The sequence below is a fragment of the Stegastes partitus genome, unplaced genomic scaffold (assembly GCF_000690725.1).
Source record: "Stegastes partitus isolate 25-593 unplaced genomic scaffold, Stegastes_partitus-1.0.2 Scaffold876, whole genome shotgun sequence".
Lineage (NCBI taxonomy): Eukaryota > Metazoa > Chordata > Actinopteri > Pomacentridae > Stegastes > Stegastes partitus.
The window spans coordinates 235,872-256,857 of NW_007578607.1; the positions used below are offsets into that span (position 1 = coordinate 235,872).

General features: G+C 40.3%; 1 protein-coding gene across 4 annotated transcripts in view; it reads left to right on the forward strand.

Annotated features, from left to right (window-relative positions):
- The window catches only part of cep170aa (centrosomal protein 170Aa), a 43,410-nt gene that overhangs the window by 1,054 nt on the left and 21,370 nt on the right, over nucleotides 1-20,986 (forward strand). For all 4 annotated transcript variants that reach the window (XM_008293347.1, XM_008293348.1, XM_008293349.1 and 1 more), the window contains exons 2-8: nucleotides 9,784-9,843; nucleotides 10,382-10,521; nucleotides 14,572-14,661; nucleotides 17,061-17,139; nucleotides 17,348-17,406; nucleotides 17,522-17,753; nucleotides 19,202-19,339. In XM_008293347.1, coding sequence (XP_008291569.1) covers nucleotides 10,417-10,521; nucleotides 14,572-14,661; nucleotides 17,061-17,139; nucleotides 17,348-17,406; nucleotides 17,522-17,753; nucleotides 19,202-19,339 — 703 coding nt within the window. In that variant the 5' untranslated portion in view covers nucleotides 9,784-9,843; nucleotides 10,382-10,416. The remainder of the gene's footprint in view (nucleotides 1-9,783; nucleotides 9,844-10,381; nucleotides 10,522-14,571; nucleotides 14,662-17,060; nucleotides 17,140-17,347; nucleotides 17,407-17,521; nucleotides 17,754-19,201; nucleotides 19,340-20,986) is intronic.

Here is a 20,986-nt window from a genome sequence, read left to right on the forward strand (position 1 = left end):
GAGGTGACACGGTTATATTTACGAGCTATTTATTTGAAAAGCTGTTTTTAAATTGGAGTGTAAAATTTCCCCCGGCTGTAGCGGCTAAACGGGCTGGCTGTGACTCCCGGTCGGCTAACTGGACGGCTACTATTGTGAGCAGCAGCAGCAGCTTGATATATGTATTCATCTTTATAATGCATCTAATAGGTTCAGAGGTAGACTGTGTGCAGTCCTGGTCAGCTTTATAACACTGTTAGCTGTTAACATGCTGGACTAATGTGTTCTTGGAGAGCTATATGCTGCACATGAGTGATCCCTGTTAGTCTCCTCCCTCAGCTGTAAGAATTCAAATTTTTTTTTGGGTATGAGCCACAGAATGTGCAGATAATACCGTCCAGTCCGGCCTGGCTTCTTCTTTCCTTTCCTTTCCTTTCCTTTTTCTCCTTCAGTCTGCCTTTTTTTCCGCCTCCTTCCTGTCCTCCCTGCAAATGTGGCTGCCGGCAAGCTGGTTTGGCTCTACAGGCGGTTGCATTTTTAAAATCTGTGTCAGTGTCACAGGACGGTTGCTACGCTCTGAGAGAGGAAGCAGCAGCAGCAGCAGCAGCGAGACTACAGCTCAGCATGACTACATACGTGGTCCAGCACAGAGTTGTGTTGCAGATGATTGCACAGAAAATCTTATAAATCCACAGAAATGGTGTGAAGTCTTTTTATGTTTACTCAAGTTTTATTGTGTTGTTTTCTGCTTGTTTAGAAAAACTGGAAAACCTCAGCATCATATGTTTGCATTCACCCATTTGTCAGTGCTGTTTGGTGGCTCTTGGTGAACACTGTCATGAGCTGACTATTAACACTGAACAGACCAGGTGAAATTCAGGTTTTTCATCATCTGCAACTTGCTATCCCATTTATCCTGCTGCTAGTAGAGCAATGTGGACATGTATAGTAAAGGTTTCCTTCAAGACTAGTTTCTGTTCCAGTCTGTAGTTGGACTCTGAGACTTTTTTGGGACTGCTGTCCGGCCTGCCCACGGCCATTGTGTATAGTAGGAAGTTTAGGAAGTGAGTTCATTTTGCTTCGGTCGTCAGGGAGTCCTGTTTGTGACTGAAAACAACCTGGCTTGCAACCTAATATCTGAATTGATTCCATCTTATGCTGGATGTTTTTGAAAGTGTTGTTGTAGCAGGGAGTCAGTGGCTAAAAATAGCGGTGAATCTCGGTTCTGTAATCTGCCAGGGTAAAAACGTTAAAAGGGTTATGAGAGTCAGATAGCTGTGCCTGGTGACGCTCCTGCTTGTGTGCAGAGTCAGAGGCAGAAACAAGGGAGGTGAATAGAAAAGTCTGCGGTAAGAAGTTTGGAGAGACAGCAGAGCAGAACAGAAAACAAGAAGAGAAGCTTGGAACAATTTATATACAAAATCATCAGCCTCTCCCTTGTTATGGAACATGAAGGGCGTGCCTGAGATTTTTTTATGCATTTTACTTCTGAAAATGAAAAATAAAACCTAGTGACGGTCACATCTGTTTTGGGGCGTAACGTACTCCCCTCTGAGTTTCCTCTATTTCGTACTTCTTTCCACTGCAGATATTGATCTTGTATTTGAGCAGTTTCTATTCCCATCTCTCCCTCTGCCAGCCCCTGATTGTCCTGTTATGCTAACGTTTATCTTTTTTTTTTTTTCCCTCCTCCTAAGTGCCAGTGTGGATTTCAGTGTGAGGGAGTTCACTATTTTTGTCTGCTGCTGAGGCTATTGCTGTGAGCCGCATAAATGGTGGTGCCATAATCAACGTGGCAGGGTTGGCCAAATACTAATGTTCCTGTTAAAGAGCCACGGGTCAGCCATTATGTGCTCAGCAGGGGCCATGCAGGGCCATTAGCCGAGCAAATGTATACCTTATAAAACAATGTTATTCAAGAATTCATGTGAGAGCGAATGCATTAAGCCAGTCTGGATAGTAATTGATTTGCAGGAATAAGAGTTTAGAGTAAGACTGGCATGATTTTAAGCGCTAAAATTCTGAACATACAGACAGGTGAGAGGTTAAAGGAAAAACCTAAATGCCTAAACCTTCTGGTGTGTGGATCTCATATAGGGTCGGACAATTAATAGATTTTAAATTGCACTTTGAACTGCAATGCTGCTATTTAGGATACATAAGGTGTGGCTATCAAATAACGAGACTAATTCCGTGTTCATTTGTGTGAGCAAATTGCTTGTTCATTGATAAACGCTGTGACACGAGTTCAACCGACATAAGCCCAGTCTCATTATTTAATAGCCACATGTCGTACGTTTTGCACATCGTTTGACACAGGGTTTAAATGTCAGTGGTTTTCTGAACTCATACTGTCTTCCTTGTGCGACGGTCACACTTTGGATTGAATCTCAGGGGGCAATGTTCCTCTTGTTTTAAATCTGTCACACATTGAATATTGGACTGATGCTTATCTTTAAGAAATTCTATTACGAATCAAATCATATCACCATCAGGGAATATAGCTTCACAAAATAGTGTTCCATCCCTCCAGTAGAGTTCAGAGATTTAGAGAATCAATGCCAAAATGAAGAGGGATAAACAACTCAATGTTTCTGAAAGGGATTTTTTGGGGCATTCTTGCTTTTCTTGGACAGTTATAGTAGAGATAGACAGAAAAAAATGTGGGGAAAAGAGCAGGGGAATGACATGCAGTAAAGATATGGTATGTGTCCTAACTACTGTACTGTCAGCTCAGTTTAGGGGTGAGCTGACAGTACGGTATTTATGTTCTGTTAATGACAACATTTCAAACAAATGCTTAATCAGTTAATTGGCTAAAGGCTTTAGCGGCAGTATAAAATAATATTTTTCTCAACCGCTTAAGAAAGCTGCCTCCAGAAATGAGTGTCTTTCAGTATATTTTTCTGGAAAAAACACTGCACACATCGTTCACAGAATGAATCGCTTGCACTGAAAAAGACGATGCTGCGGGGCATATGCTTCATTAATTCTCTTGGATTATTAACAATCTATTTTTTATTATCTCTTTATCAGTGTAAGTCAGACGAGCGCTGGTTTCCGCCTTAGACTCCACTTAAAGTATTATTTTCCTCGAAGGTAGCGCTTAAGGGCAGGCTATGTTTTTGACTGTAATGCTTTAGAGTTCTCAAAATCCATGAAATGTAAATCTCCATATGTAGGCCTGTAGGTCGTGCTGAACACAGGGGTCACTGAGCATGTGATGGGTTTATGTCTTAAGGCCTGGGGTGTGCTGAGTTGTGTTTGGTAACAACAATGAAGCCGACAGAATGGATGCTGGCTAAATGGAGGTGTTTGCTTGTTTGTTGTTCTTGCCAACTGCTCATGTGACGCGTGTGGCCGCTTTTCTGCACCATATGGTCTTTTCTGCTGCATGGGATGGTTTTCTTTTTGTGCATATGCATACGAGCCATATTATACAGACGCATGCGCACCCAAGTTTCTGCAGACTTGAGGTCTTATGCTGACACCATAATGATTTATTATCTTCCTCCGTGGCGCTATGATCCTGTCGCAAGAGATTAATGTTGGTGTGTAGTCTTTACCTAGCTGCATAAATTATGATCTATTCAGAATGTATGGTTCAATAACATCAATGATTTCCTTCTTTTGTCACTTCCTCTTTTGTTTTATTTTTCCATTTATAGTTAAAATTTAGAATTCAGATTTACAATAATACAGTGATGAAGCATCACCTTGCTCGGTCAAATAAGAAAACATTCAAACTGTCTTTCTTTCACATCTGTCACATCATCATGTCGGTGCTGTTGGACATGTAACTGACTTCAAGATTAAATAGCAAATGATGCCTGAAATTGGATCATTTTGCATGTATGCATCAAAGTAGATCCTCATTTGGCTCGAGCAGTGTTTGGAAGCCGGAGGAGCGTCGTTGGCTGAGAAATACCCACACTGTCCAACTACATTCAGCCTCCGGAATAATGAGTCTTTATGATGACAAACCCAATGCACTGACAAACCTTGTATACAAAATATACTGTGCTGAATTCAGGTTTGGCTGTCACGACAAAGAAAAGGTTTAAACAAGGTTCTTTCTAAGACTAAGTCAAAGGAGGCCTCTGTCGTGAATGTTTTGCTCTTTTCTGGCTATTCTTCATTTATGAGAAGGTAAAGTAGGCCAAGTTAGTTCAAATGTCAAGTGGAATCTAACTCTCACAGAATGACATCCCCTGAGAAACCACGGTCCGCTCTGGATTTTAGAGGAAGAACATTTCAGTTATACTGTATTATTTAACTGCACTCAAACAAAACTTTGTTGATTGACTGTTTGCCTTGTAGAGCTACACTGACTTGTAATGCAAAGTCCTGGAGTTCAGTGTTTCTAATTGACACAGATTTGCTCATTCCTCACACATACAACAAATACAGTAAGTAGCATGCGTGTGTGATATTAGCATTACTTGCATATATACCCAATCAGTTTCTAGACTGGTACACTACAGAGTATCATTACAAAAGTGTGTCAAAGTATGTTAGTGCAACACAACATAATCTCTGAGCTCGATGAAATGACGATGCTCACAATTGATAAAGTTCGATTTTATAAGGGCATAAAAAGGTCATTTTAAAAGATGCTGCTCCAAGCATAAATTATAAAAATGGGAATGTTAGATGTCTGTTATATTGTGGATCATAGAAAAAGGCCGCCTGCTCTTTTAGGCTTGTTTAAAAATGAACAATAGATTGTGTACTTTCTTTGCTACACACTTTCATGTCTGTCTGTCTGCAGTAGACTCAGCCATTGGGGGCTAGAACAGCCTTTGTCTATCTGTCCAGAGGTTACTGTCTCATCTTGAATCTGTTCCCTGGTTTGTTCTTTACACCCCTCAGGGTCTATAGGCCTCCCAGCACCCAGCGCATCTCAGCAAGACAGATTCCCCCTTGCCTATTATTTATTGACTTCTATCTGAAGGCCCTCACAGACCTTATATCAGTATTACTTAGGGAATTGGCTGTTGCTTTGCTATTTATCTTGACCGTCAATGTGCTTTCCTTTTATTGGTTTTACTTATACCTTCCAGGCTCGAGCACCAAATACCATCTTTTGCCCTCTTTATCCACTGTTGCAAAGGTAACAGTATAGAATACAATATTTACATACAAAAAACGTTGCAATGAGTGACAGGGTCTGGCATCATAACATTCTACTAACGTTTCTTGTTAATACGGTTTCATTTACCTCAGTTATTGCTTCTTTGTCTGTGGAGCCACAGGCGCTATCAGAGATGAAGCCAGTCCAACTACACTGTGCTGTTCATGTCGAAGCAATCAGCTCGTGCTGCTGTTGTAAACGTTAAACGCATCGTCTCCTGTCTGCCGGTGGATTTCTCCTGGGAAAGACCAGCCAGACATGGAAATTCAGGGCAGCAAACGCCTAAAAGCTTTTCAATTTAATCACTGTTTGATTTCTGAGAGAGTATAATATGAAATATGACTTTATCCATGACTGCTCGTAGAGAATCTAAATATAGTTTTTACTATAGATTTATAAACCTACCATCTACTGTAGCTGCTGGTAAGTTTTAATGCAGTTCCACAGAGTTTTTACAATGCAGGCAGACAACCCCACCCTTACTAGGGCTAAGTTTGGCTCTCATCATAAGACCGTGTGGAAATGAGTGTGACGAGAGAATGAGTCGTCTCTCTGTGTCCATCCATTGCTCTGGCCCTGGTTCTCTCTCTCTCTCTCTCTCTCTCTCCTTCTGTCTTTCTCACTTTGGTTTGCTTAGCATGTGTGTGTTAGCTGTCAAGTTGTGTGATGTGGTGTGAGTCAGCTGTCAGGGATGTGGCGGTGATGTGACGTCTGGGAGTTTAGAGAGAGAAAGAGCAGATGAGCGCTTCTGATGGTTACCCAGCTGTTGCATCACCCGGGGATGCACGCTCCGGCCAGATGCTACGTGGAGAGCAGCAGCACGAAACATATTAGCTGATGACAGTAAATAAACCGGCGCTCGCTGACTTCACTTCCTGTCCGCCTTTTGCCACTGGTTGTGATTGGCTGGTTCGAACCGGAGGGGAGATATTTGAATTGTTGAAATGACAGAAGGCTGCTTATATAAGTTTTTGTTGGACAACGGAAATAAAGCTGTAAGAGCGATTAGTCACGGCTGATAAAGCTGATTATCTCGCTCTGGTTTATAATCACCCTGCTTATTTTTAATTTCTGAGCATCTTATTATATAATGTATAATAATAGCAGTGCTCATCCACTTTAAATCGGCCCCTTGGTTAGTTTTTAAGATGATTTGCCTCATGACAATGTGATTCAGTTTCTTTGAACTGTGAAGGCGCAGTCCTAATGTAGACGGCACATTTTTTTTCATTCATGTCAGACAGCCAAAAAAATCTGCATAAGCTACACACTTGCTGTGGACTCAAAGATGAGTGTCCATAATAAGAAGAGCTGTGCGTGCTTCCTGTCGCTCCTCTGCCATCTCCTCCACACAAAGAATTCACAGTCATCTTGGAATAATCCTGCTCTTTCACTCATGATTTCTACTAGCGCATGGGTGTTTTCTCTGTGAGTGTGTGTGAGATAGTATGAACGCTGGTCTGGGGGTTGGGGAATTCCTGCCAAAACCATGAGGTCACTATTCCTCCTTATTAGCCTCGGCAAGAATGTTGCTGAAGGAGTAAAATGGAAACGAGAATTATGTTTTTCATCAGTGCTTTTGCAAATCTTAACACTCAAAGAACACTCACCGTTATCTAGAGGGGAGCATTTTTTCATGTATTCTTGCATTGCACGTTCAGATGATCACATGTAGCGTTCGTCAAGGTAGCTCTGAAACTGTGAGATGTAAGTAGCAGCATTAAAACCTGGTCTCCTCTGTCTCTGACTAAGAGTGTCGACCTGTGACTCAGCATCAGTTGCTTTTACTTTTAGACCATGATTGTTCCTCTGAATGTCAGGTTTCTTTTTTATATCTTGAGCATCAAATACTTTTCTCTGATGCTTCCCAGGTTTTTCTGCCAAAGAGTGCGCTATACTTCCGGTTGCCGTAGCCTCCTCCGTACGTTTCTGTGGTTGCTCCCCTTTTCAGCTCTGACAAACCAATCATTGCTGGTCGTTTTAAACCGGTACACCAGAGCAGGAATGTTGTTTAGATGTAACAGACGTTTTAATGATAGATTTCAGTGAGATGGAGCAAAATTGTTGGAAGTTGCAAAAATATAGCCGTATTCCTTTCCTGTGTTTTCCTGAACAGTTTTCTTGAAATTGCTTTTGCAAGTGTCAAACAACTCTGAGGTGATGTTATCAGATGGTGTGAGAAAATACGGGTTGACTATGATGATTTTCAAGGCTGCTACAATTATTATTCGTCAAGGAAACCAATAATAGATGTTTGGAAGTGTTTCACAAAAAAAAAGAAAATCTTGGTGTCAGAATTTAAAGTAACACAAACTCCAGCACAACACTTTGTTGAAATGTCCTTGTTTTTTTGCACATATTTTTTTATCTAAAAAACAACTTTTCAACATTTGTACCTCAGTGTCGATTGGCTGTTGCTTATGATTAATTAGATAGGGCTGTGGATGGGGTATTAAACGTACAGCTGCATCCGAGCCAGTGTGGCACATTTCAAAATAATTGGATTTAATCTGGGATTAGTTAAAAAACAAAACAATACAGATAACCAAAAATATGCTGAACACTGGATCTAATAATCAGCCAGGCCGATAATCCGTCAACTCCTTGTCCAAAACATGAAGACGTTCAGTTTTCTCTACATTAACTAATAGCATGAACTGACGTTTTAATATTCGGACTTTAAGGAGCACATGTAAAGCAGACGGTATTTCCTTCTCCTCCATCAGACCTACCGCTGCAGCCCTCCATATGTGCCACGTCTTTCATGTGTGATAGTGAGAAGGTTTTTTTTTAATGGCACCATAAAGGCTGGTATCCAGGCTCCTCAACCACACTCTCGTTAACCTTGCATTCTGCAGTGAGTGTGCAGCGGTTATTGAGACAGAACTCTCTCTGATGCTTTGGTTACAGTCAGGAGGGAAACCACACATAATTACAGTGTAATGGCAATGCTGTTGCTGCTCGGTATGCAAAGTGTGTCGTGCCAGCGTTGCATCAAAACACAAAATCTGTTTTATATTTATATTATCAGCTACATGTTGTTGTCATGCAACTGCAGTTTGTGCAGACATAAATGGTGTCACCTGTTCACCAAGCAGAGGATGCAGCTCAGGTGAACAGCCCTGGTTGGAATCTGGTCATTGTCGTTTTTATTGGATTTAAAGGAAATTAAATCTTGCTTTGTTCTCACATCTGTTGTATGTCTCTCCTCAAATTAAGTTATATAATTATCACAGGTATTTTGGTGATTGACTCAGAAACTGATTTTGAAGAATAAAAGTAAAGCTTAACATGAGTTTAATGTTAACATTTTGCCATGTAGTTATTCTGGTTAATTTTCATTTCGTTTCATTTTCATGTGGTTTCATTTTCACTCATTCTTCTGCCGCTCTTTACTCACGACAGAAAAGCAAAACTGACACAGAATATGTTGAAAAAATTGCTTGTCTATAGCAGCATGTTGCAGAAGATTACTTCTATTAAAGCACCTTACAAGTTTCTAAAATTCCCTCATTAAATCTTTCATGCAGCATATAGAATTGTCAGATAGTCTGACTGGTTACTGGGATGAAAAGCTGATCCGTTTTACATCAGAGACAGCTGCTGATACAGTCACGTTCCCAACAGCATCATGCAAGGAGCCGAGGTGTGCAGTTGATTAAAATTTTACCCAAGGGATTATCGAGTTGGTATACTAAGTACTTATGAGGTCAAGTGAGCAAGAGCTTAGCTCAATAATCTTTAATTCCCACTCTGATGGGCTTTTCTTGGCACTTTTTACACCCGACAGAGAGCTTCTGTTATTTCAGCAGCACTTTAAATGCCATGAAAAGCTTTGAAACCTGTTTAGTTTTGAAATAAATGATGATGAAAAGTATTAAAACTGTCTAAACTTCATCTTAACTTATACATTAAGGTGTAACCAAATGTAGTGGTCTTTTAAATTGGATTTCATAACGGAGACAACAGATTTTCCACTTCACGCTCTGAGTGTTTTGTTGACATCTTGTGACAGTTTGAAAAATTCAATTATAAAAGGTGCTTTGGGCTGCCACATGTTACACCCTGTTGCTTAGTCAGACAACAGTCACTAAATCAGTTATTAAACCAAACTTCCAACAGGCTGCGTTGGCAGTTAGGACGGCCACACAGGTCCGCTGCTCATCAGTTAGATCTGCTGAATGTTGTTCTTCCAGGCCCGGGCAGTTAGAAAGTCAGAGTGGCTGGCTTTGACCTCCTTTCTAACTCATCTGAAGGAGAGCGAGGGGCGGAGGGAGGCAGGAGGGAAAATAAATGTCCTGATGGGTAGGCCAGCCAACATTCCTACATCACTTCCTCCTCTAACATCTGGCAATGATCAGGGCAGGCAGAGAGAAGGAGAGGATGTGTCTTACTGGCTGGCTTAGCGTTCGTTTCCAGGCGTAGAAGGAGGCATCACATTGCAGGACCGCCCACTCAACCTCATTCCCCCTACCAGCAAAACAAAGTGAAGCAAGAAGGGGTGTTTCGATTCAGTGCATCTCTAGTAGTGTTTACACTTTGCCTGCGATTCTGCTGTCTTCTTTTTCTTCTTTTTCTTTAAATGTCTATCCTAATTATGTCATTCTGCAAAGAAACAGATATTGTGTTTGAGGAAATGAAAGAACAAATGGTTTCTTCGTCTTTTTCAGGATGGCCTAGCTGTGTGGTGCTGTCAGTGGTCTATCAGCAGTGAGCTACCTGGACCAGAGGTGTGTAATGGGATTCACTCACATAATTCAGTTCATCTTTTAATATTCAAGGAAACTTACTTAATGTCTTTTGCACATATTCAAATTTCCAGCTGGATCATAATGAGCCAAGTCACGTTCTTCTTCTAAAAATGTTGTCTAGTTGACATTTTGACATCATTAAAGTAAAACCTTGATCTATATAATACATGCTGTAAGTTTTTATTATGTTCTGCTATTTTTGCAGAGCTCCTGCTGTTGTTTACTGTTTTTAAAATAACTACTTCTAAATTCTGGTTATCGTATGTTATTTTAAAAAGGTAATATACCATGACTAATTTAGATTGCGAGACTCTGATAACTGTTTTAGTGAGCTGTATTTGAAGAATGGCACTGTGGTAATAGTAAGTGGGGACAACGGTGTCCAAATTACAGCTACAACATTTGAATTGTTGTTTCATGTAAATACGTCTGCTGTGTGTTTATTTCAAAGCTATATGACAACTGTGTTTCTTGAATTACAGATGACTTGAACTTCTGTTGATTTATTTTGTCCCAGGAGGTGTGCACGAGAGGCAGCAGCAGGGTGCAGAGATGAGTGTGACCTCCTGGTTCCTGGTGAGCAGTGGGGGGACTCGCCACCGACTGCCCCGGGAAATGATCTTTGTCGGCCGGGACGACTGCGAGCTCATGCTGCAGGTAAGGACGCTTTGCACGGCGGGTTCTACACTGACAGCAGCCTGGATTTTGCCTTTATCTCAACATGCTTTTCCTTTGTTGGTCAAAAAGAAAAAGTGTCAGTGTGATAGTGAGTTAAACATAACTGCAAGGATAATAATATATAGTGCATCACTTACTTACACGAGATAATAACTGTTATAAGGATGCTACAGAACGACACCTTACTGCTCATGCTGTTGCCTTTTGCAGTCGCAGAACATGCTCCTGTGTCTGCACTTTGTTGTGTGTGTGTGGTGTGTGTGCTGAAGTGGTGTCTGTGCAGCTGTGCATACATCCAGAGAGACCACGTGCAAGCTTATGTGTACCTCTGGTCACTGCACTATTAATAGAAAGTGGGGCAGATACCTCTTGAGTTAGATTTTATCTGACTGAGTTGGTTGTTGTGGGTAGAGGCTGCATCCATGGCTGCAGCACGCTCAGTTATGACATTATATTTTGAGAGAAGTTTTTACAGGATCCAGTGCCTGTCGGAAAGCGTGAGCTTCAAAAGCACATTCAGGACTTGATACTGAGCTGTCCTTCCTGTGCTGGGGAGGAATTAGCTGGTATCTGTTCACAGTTTATAGTGTTTATCACACAAAAGTGTCTTTCTACTTTTATTTTCCGAGTTCTGTACAACACTTCTGTGCAACACTGTAAACTTGTGTCTCTGCTATATATATATTAAGTCATTAAAAAGTCTGTTGTGTTGTGAAAAATATTCAATATCAACACTTATTTTAGCTTGAGAAGTTGGCTTTATCTCTTGTACATCAGACAAAAACATGACTTCTGTGGCTGATTACTAACATCCTGAGTGTTAATCCTAAACTATTCAGATGTGAAAGAGAATTTATCTGTCTAAAAGCAGTCAGTGTCCCATAACCTAATTTTATAACTTCACAGCTAGCCAGTGTAATATGTACTGCTGATACTGATGCTGACTTTAGAAGCACAAAATTAGACCTAAAATTAGACCTTTGTTCAGGGGGGAGCATGATGTTTTGCTGCATATTTCTCTGGTCAAGTACATACAGAACAGTTTGTTATTATTTTCATTCTAGACACTACAGTTACTGTTGATTTTTATTTATTAGGACAGAAAGTTTGTTGATGATGCTGCTCACAGTCTAAATGAAGGCACAAATGTAACTCAAGTTTTCAACACATATTGAAACACAACTTCTTTGCACTCTAGTAATGTGTTTGCATGCATAAATCTTAAAAAATACTCGCTGTTCTGGAGGTGTTGATTGAATACAGTGTTCTTCAACATGTTGGCCTAGCTGTCATGGGCTTGTAGATGTGAAAATGTGCACATTTTGACTCCTCATGCTTTTGTGGTGGTTTGATTTCTTAGTTTTTTGTCAAGATTGAACTAACAATCTCAAGTAAATAATACCACTTCATTTATAAACAATGTCACAGTCGTAGACAGCAGCACTGTTTCTATAGTCAACAGTGCTGCCCTTTATATCTGCCGATTGCTTCGCTTTTGTTAGTCTCCAGACTGGCCTAAATGCCCTCACAGTCCTGTTCTTTGAAGAAAACCTAATAAGAGTCACATAAAACACATGCAGAGTTGTAAAAGATGTTTCTTTTTTTAAACGCTCTCTCTAATAAGTTTCCAGTGACCTGAGGCTCTGCTGCTCCTGTATGTGTGTGTTCTTATAGTCGTATCCTTGTGATGTCTGTAGCGATACGAAGACAAGGGAAATCTTCCAAATTAAGAACATTTTTTTGGCTCTGTGCATTTGTACGCTTGTACAACACTCGTGTGTTTGTGAAGCGGCTTACAGCGCTCCTCCATGTGACTGCTTCTACAAGCCAAGACCTCATCACATGGCTGAACGTTAAAGGCTGCTTGTGTCATGCACCAAATAAAACACAAGCACACATTCACAGACAGAATATCCAACTTCAAATGAGCATACGGCAGAGAATTATCTCACTGTTACTCGAGGAGTCTGACTAAGTGTTTTGTAAATGTTTGGAAGATCTTTCCAGCCGCTTGTGTTGTCCATCAATCACACACGTATCAGTGGGTTGTGCTGTTTACAAACTGACATTGTGATCAGATTAGACTCTTGCTTTGTTTGTTTATTGAAAAAGAATGTAGTAAAACAGGAATATTGTCTCTATGCCATCAGTCGGAATCATATAATATATTTTTTCCTCAATGAACTGAAATGGAAAAGAATTACAAGGCTCATAGCTTTATGAACCCTTTAACATCATCCACACCCTTTTTTCCAACTTAAAAAGGCTTAAAGTTTGGGAGCACTTTGTTGTTGGACTCTTGCAGTGAAGACAATGTTGTGTAGTGATTCAACAAGTATGCACATAGATAACCGTGAAAGTGGGAAGCTACCGTTTAGCTGTGTAGCCCATATTTGGGCTGGTGAGTTTGAAGGATTCAGCTCTTCTGCAGTGTTTCTAACTTTGTATATCTAATAACCCTCCCACGCACGCTTTGGGAAAAATGTATGTCTTTGCTCATTTTGAAAAGTTAGTTTACACGTCAGGTCGACTGAGTTTGCTGACACTTACTTTTAGTTCATTGAGCCTCTCCGCATCTGTATTCTAAGTTGCCTTTGCCGACATTCTGTTGGTCAGCACTATATCTGAGCGTAACAGCGTGAATCCTCTTCCCTGCAGTGTTGGGTACAACAGGCAGCTCAGTTGGTTTCTATCCTGTTTGATCTAGCCTAATCTCACTAAAGTAATCTGTTCCACGGTAGGCTCTCTGGAGCTGCTTCCCTTGGCTTTACTTCAGCCTTATCTTGCATTTTCACTTCAGCATGACTGTGCTTCTTGTTTAAACAACGAGAGATTGGGTGATTGGAAAGTCATATGAGAACTGAATATGAGATTCAATTCCAAGAATCAACACTGGCTGACTTCAGCACAATAAACCCAATTTCTGACTGGATCTCATTGCACAAAGTTTGTTTTCGGTTTTGATTGCGTGTAATTTCACTCATGATGTTTGCTTTTCAAGAGTCACACGTAATGGTTTTGTTGTTGCACAACATTTGAGCCCAGCTAATGGATTTGTTAGGTATGGATTTAGGTTTATTCATCAAACATAACGACTGCGTTTGTCAATATTGGATAAGATGGAAGCTTAAAACAGAAATATCACTCCCAAATGATAAGGTAATCGCTGAGAAATGGCTTACCTTACATCAAAAGCAGCTAGAAACTTTTTCAGTAACAAAAACTAAAAATAAATGGCAGTATAAAACCAAACAAATTCCAGACAAAGGGTGACTTTATTGATGTATTTGAAGGGCATTCTAAGAGACGTTTGGAAACCACGGCAAATTCACTCATCAGTCAGTGTCACTGCATTCCTCCAGATACGTGTTAAAACTCTGTGACATTGATACATGAGAGAGTTATTTCATAAATTCCACAATACATTTCTCCTCACGCCGTCTTTTCTTTTCATCACACACAAGGTTGAAGTGTTTGTCCTGGAAACTGTTTATTCTCAAAACAGCTGATGGGCTCATATCTAGAACGCGCAGAAAATCAATACTTCACCTCCAGTCTCTCATTGTTCCGCTGTGCTCCTTTTGTGTGTGTGTTTGTGGTGTGTGTGTGTTTGTGGTGTGTGTGTGTGTACAGCTGTGTATGAAGGAGTCAATATGAAGTGAGCAGTGCCAGAGAAAATTTGAAATATCTGCTGATACGCTTCAACTTGATATGACAGAAGATGTTTTACATAGTCACATTGAGACTCAGTGTTACATTCTTCACGTTGGATGCAAATAACCTTCACAAAAGCTTAGCATAGCACAAATTGCTCCAGTCAGATACAGCCCTCTAATGGTTTTGTAAGAAATACTTGCTGGTTTACAGTAATGCTCATTTTCTTTGTAAGTAAAGCAAAGAAATGTAGGAGCAGAACAGCAAAAATGAAAAGTAAAACTAATATATTTTCCTGTCTGCTTAGATATCTACCAGTGACATATTATCTTCATCATGAGATGTCACTAATATGTGATATGTTTCTGTTTGAAGTCCCGCAGCGTGGATAAGCAGCATGCAGTAATCAACTATGAGGCTGGAACTGATGAACACAAGGTCAAGGACCTGGGCAGCCTGAATGGGGTGAGTACGCAGACTGAAATATGCAAAACAGAGAGTGGTGAGGACAAAGATAAAAGGACAAGAGAGAACGTAGAGAGGTTAAAAAAAGAATAGCGGAGGGACAGGGGAGAAATGATCAATGCGGAGTGATAAGAGAATGAGTTCAACCAGCTGAAGGTGAAATGAAGGGGTTGAGAGGAAGGTGGACAGAAATAGCAAAGACAGAAAGAAACCTAAAGAAATCGTTCAAGACATTTATGGTAAAAGTAGAGGGAGATTAGGTTGTGAAGGTTAGAGGTTAAGTTATTTTTTTTAAGGGGTCAATAGGACCTTCTACTTTTCTGCCGTTAATCAATCTTTCTGTCAATGAAGATTTATATCAAAGCTCGGGTCGATTTAAATGTAAACCTAATTATGCAAATGGTTTCTTAAGGGCAATTGTTTTGATCCTAACTTGAACCAAAGAGTCAATAATATTCAGCCTTGGGACTTGTTGTTTTTTCCTAATTAACTGATTTGTTTCTTTCTGAATGGTTTATGACAAAACACCAACTGAATTTAAGCTGTTAATGTGTCCTGATGCTGGATGAGGTTTGTTTACACGAGAACAAATTGTAAACACAAGAATCAGGCAAGAAGAAAGAGCAGAAGAAGAAGTGGGAGTGTGATAAATTATACTAATGGAGCTTAAGCTAATAAAGAAGAAAGAATTTAACATTTTAAAAGGGTTATTGAAAAGTCAGCTGTGGATTTTGGGATTTTTTTTGTAGATATGTTGTAGAAGATGAAATAGATTGAGCTGGTTTAGACAGTTAATACCAGTCCTGATACACAGTGCACTTCCTCATAAAATAACTCACTGTACACAACATAACTGATGCTAAATTCAAGGGTTTATATGTAATTTAAGGATATATTTTTTACCATAATCTTGAGGAACACATTTAAACGCAGTATTTCTCTGTTTATGTCTTTGGCATTGCAGCTCAGTAAAACCTTGCTGCAGTTGCCAAACAGCATTAGTCATGTGCGGTGATTAGTGCTCAGTCACAACCAACCAGATTAACTACAGATGCACGGCGTCCCTCACATCCTCTCCAGCTTTCAGACAGGACGCGAGGAGTCAGAGCCACTTCCTGCTGTGTCATTAACCATCCAGCTTCTTTAGCTGGATTCACAGGAAGTTTTTTCCTGCTGAGTCAGTGCAGGGTTGACACAGAAATGAGTAAAAAGCTGCGTTTGGACAGTGTCACCATCTTGCTCTGTTGCTGAAGCCATTTCATTGCTGTTTTGTTAAGCTGTTTTGATTTCATCTCACTAGAGAGAAGACAGGAATGTTTTATTACAACAGCAGTGCAAGTGTGGTAGAATTTCATTTGTAGTTCAATGAAACCTGATCTTTCTCATAGCTGCATAGTAGACGGGTGAAAGGGTGAAACGGGAGAGGGAGAGGGAGAAGTGGGAACTGAAAGTGCAAATGAAATGCATGCTTTTTGTGCTTGGGCCTTTAGTCCCGGCTGGACTAGCTTTTCCTAACTTCAAAATCCTGAAACAGCCCACACACACACACACAAGTGAGAAAAGTTTGTTTTAAGTAGAGCTGAAACCTTAAGTTGATTACCAGACAGTTATTTTGAAAAACAGTCATTTCACAGATTTTGTTTATTGCAGAAATGCCAAATATTCTTTGTTTTCAGATTATCGGTACTATTATTTTTAAAAACCGGATTCCCAATAAAATAAATTAATTTAAAAATGTGCTACTTTGGCTCTGATGCAGTCGTCCCTCTCTATCTGTACTTCAGAAATCTGTGAGCATTGTCCAGCCCACAGCAATCTGATTGGCAACATGCCATGAGAAATAGCCTATTAAACTGAAGAATACATGTTTAAAAAGGTCTCTAGATTTTGATACCCAGATTTTAATATTCATATAAATCCTAATCCTATCTGTATGAGCCTGAAAAAAACATCTCGGTCAACCTTGATTGTAAACTTAATATCTTTAGGTTTTGGATGACAAGATGTCCTTGTAGTAAACTGTGGGAAATGATAACGTAATTTTTTCTGTATCTTCTGAGATTTTTATAAAGAACATTAATACATTAATTTACAAACTAATTGGAAGATTAATCAGTGATTAAAAAAATAATTGTTAGTTGCAGCCCTGACTGCTATTTAGATGTACATAGACAGCTGTTTATGTCACAATTTAATCAGATGCTGTTTTGTGATGGTGTCCTCCTTTTCTTTGCTTAAACATTTTCCATACAAGCTTTTTAGAAATAAAGGTTTTAGCTGCTTGCATTCACACATACACTACAGTAGTGTGTTGAATTTATGGAAACATTCTTTTTTTATCACCACATTTTATAAAAATTATGTTTGTTTTTGTGTTACCTTTTACGTCCCCTCTGCAGACCTTTGTAAACGATGTCCGCATTCAGGAGCAGATGTACATCACGCTAAAACTGGAGGACAAGCTGAGGTTTGGATATGATATCCTTTTACTTTTCTGGTCTCTTGATCTTTTCACCCCTCACATATTCACTAGTGGGTTTGTCACTCCAAAAACATGTTGAGGAGCTATTTTAACTCTTAACAAGATGCCATTTTTTTTATTATGTGCTCTATAAACATAGTAGAATTTACAGCCTTGTTGTATGAAAGTCTCCTGGCCAGTATCTCCTTAACCTGTCTGTCTCACATACCAACCTGTTCACGGTGGTGAGGGGGGAGCTCACTGTGCCTGAGGAGGCTCTAAAGGTGAGAACTTACACCTGGTGCCCTATCCAGTATCAGTGTTCACAATGCTACTCAGATACATTTTACTACTTCCATCTCCTTTCAATTTATTTTACATTTATTCATCCGTCTTTAGCATGAAAAGTTCACCAGCGGCCTCCAGCTTAGCAAGAAGCCGTCCAATGGGGAAACCACTACCGCTACAACCACAAGCAAGTCTCCCGCTAAGACCCCAACAAAGGCACTAAAATCCCCCAGCGGTGGCACCACGAAGGCAGGAGAGAGCCGAGGAACAGATGGGGTCGCTTCCTTCAAAGAGCCGTCAGCTAAACCTGTGGACTCTCACAAAGCTGAGGAGAGGCTCGGAGGTGAGAGACAGAACAAAGGGGGGGATGTGGTAATACAGGAAATATGTACGAGGATGTGTGTGTTGATTTGGTCTTCTCTTCAAATTTAATGTAATTCACTGCTATCACAACATAGCTTCTCTGATTTTACTTAGAAATGTACAAACAGGTTAGAAATAATAAAAGATAAGGGGATTCTATGATAGCATAAAAAGTACTAAGATTTTTTTTTCAGATATTTATTAACAATACACTAATATTCTCTAAATGTTCTGATTGTAAACCATAGTAGTATCAAACCACATTCACAGAATCTGAATGCTTTCTATGAGTGTGCTGGCCAGCAGGGGGTGGACATCGTCACCAGGGAAAGGGCTTCAACCACCACACTGTCATGCAGTCACTGTTTTATCATAAAGGCAGTTTAGATCTCAGCGTGCCCCTAATAACTGACATCACTGGCCAGGCTGGGGACCAAGCAGGGGTCCCGGGTAATCTCCAGATGTGGAAACAAGGCCATGTGGGGCTTGTGTTTTTGCACAGATTAAGCAGTAACAAGGTCATAATGCAAACCCATATGTAAGCTCTACTTTTCTTAAAATACTGCAAGATTCACAGGCACGCACATACATTTACACATTTGGACTTAAACAAGCAGCAGTATGCATGCAGTGTTGCATGTCACCCCATCTGCCACTCTTTTTTTTTTTTTTTTTATAACATTCTCGCTGTGGTTGTGAGGATGTAATCCTGCAGTGTTACTGCTGTAATACCAGGCCTCACCCAGATATTATAGCTCATAGCAAACATGTATTCAGTAGCTTTTATATATGAGAGCCCCACTTACTGCATGCAATTTGGCACAGAGCATCTATAATTATCTGGGTACACTGTGATTAAACTTACACAGCTCAGGGTACTGAAAAGAAACGGGGAGGAAAGAGTAGAAATAAGTTAAAACAGCTGATCTAAGATGAAACGCTGCTGATTCAAGTCTGGCTGAGGACCTCTGATACATGTCATTTCCTTCTCTCAGCTATATTTCCTGTCACTTCTTTGCTCAGTTGAGAAAATAAGTTAGCACAGGATGCTTGTCCCATGCCAGCTTTCATGGGGACAGAGAAGCAAATGGAAAGTCCCTCTTTCATGTACACCCCTTGTGTCTGAGAGAGAGAGCACGATAAAGAGAGCGCTCACATGTGTGTGTCCGTCCTGCTGACTGAAGTTCTGAAAATAGGTCAGTGGTTCAAGACCCGACCAGAGGGGAATTAATGCACAAACACACACATACACAACGAGCAGCTGGGTTCACTTTGTGGCATCATGATTCAATGAGCTGTTTATGTAGACAGTGCCCGAGTATGCAAAGTCCATAACAAACATCTAGCCTGACAGACCACAGATACAATAAAATGTTCACTTTCTTGCGAGGCTTTGTTGAATTGTGTCGTTGTGTGCATCCGTCTCAGGGGATGTTACGGCGCTGCCTCGTGGGACCCCCCTGTACGGCCAGCCATCTTGGTGGGGGGATGGGGATGCAGACGATGAGAATTCCTTCAAACAAGAAACCAAGTCATCCACGAAAAAACATGACAGCTCCACTTCAGGTAGGCGGCTGGGAAATTTTGAGTGATTTTACGCTTTGAGCCGCCGTCAAACGTACACACTCTAGTTTCTATTAATAAAATATGCAGAACAGAAAGGGATGGACATTGTACATGTACAGTGACAGCATCATATACTGAAAACACAAATGCTAGGAGAAAGCCAGGTGACTTTCACATGGTACAGCGAACTTTAGCAGTTTTGAGTTTGTCTTGGTTTGTAAAAAAACTATTTTTGTGATTGTACTACACTATACATGCATAGGAATTACATATACATGCTTTGTATTTGAATATACATTATAGGTTTATGTATTTTGTCTCATTCGTAAAATGATTGTATGCAAAATTCAATTTCATTATAGAATTTGTGTTCTGCAGGGTAAGTACTGCATTTAACAGTTTTGCCCATATTTGCTGTAGGTTTAAAGCATTCTTTGTGTGTCTGTATCCAAACAAAGAAATAAATGAGAATGCTGTATTGTGTAGTGACTTAGAGTTATCAGCGTACACTAATACTGTAACCAAACAGTATGTCATTTGATAGCCCACAGATTAAATATGCTAGACTAAATTAAATCATGCAGGGCTGAGTATTTTATCTCGGAAGTGAAATGATAGCTTAATCGTCTTAATGCCCACTGGCTCTGTTGTTTATTTGCTTTCGCCTGCATTGAAGGGCTGTTGTCCAGCTCGACTTTGTGTTTGCGTGTGACAATGTACAGCCAAGTGCACACAAAGGGCTTTTTTTCAGAGCACTGCATGTATGTCTGTTTGCTTACAATATGCTAGTGACCATTGGATAGGAGGGATTCTGTTAACTGGTCGCGGGGTAGTCAGAGTAACAGGATTAGAGGCTACACCAATAGTGGAACAGCTGAGTGAGGACAAAAATCAGTCTGTACCAGGCTGGTTTGGTGCGCGCCAGTGTAGTCTGAAGGAGTGGGGGGAGGTTAACCATAAACAAACAGTGGAGCAGACTGAAGCGTCCTCAAATCTCTCACCACATCTGGATGGATAATCTGACAGCATCTTAAAAAGGAAGACTAATGTTTTTCAGCTCTTTTAACAATCGCCTCTCTCCGTGCCGCACCGTGCATATTCCTCCGGATTTTGGCAATTTTAGCGTTTTTTTCTGTTGGAGTGACATTTGAAAAGACTGTCAGTTTGGAGTAAAGCTGTGCAAGCGTGGAAGGGTGATTTGAAACCCTAAAAGCTTTTCAAAAAAAATCCAGCAAATGGGATTGGCTACTTCAGTCATGGAAGTGGGTGAGTGGAAGGTATTTTGCCCTCTTGCTGCATTGGCTTTTAAAAAGACTCTGAATGGATGCTGTGCCGTTGGATTTGTTTGGTGAAGCAGCATACTCCAGGGCTGTGTATTTATATAGGTAATACTGACCGCAGCATCAAATGAAGTACTTAGAAGTGTCCTTGTTTTTAAAATACTCTAATCTGTGTGTTCACATTAGATATAGCAATTAAGGGGAAGTGAAAGAGAAAGCGAGGTTTAGAACAATTCTGTTTTAGTGTGTTTTTTTTCTCCCTTTGTTGCATACATGTGTACGTCAGTTAAGTTTAGTGTGTGTCCTTTTTCTCTTTCCCACTGAATAGGCTATGTTGTCAGATCCCCCCCGCCCCCCTTCTTATGTA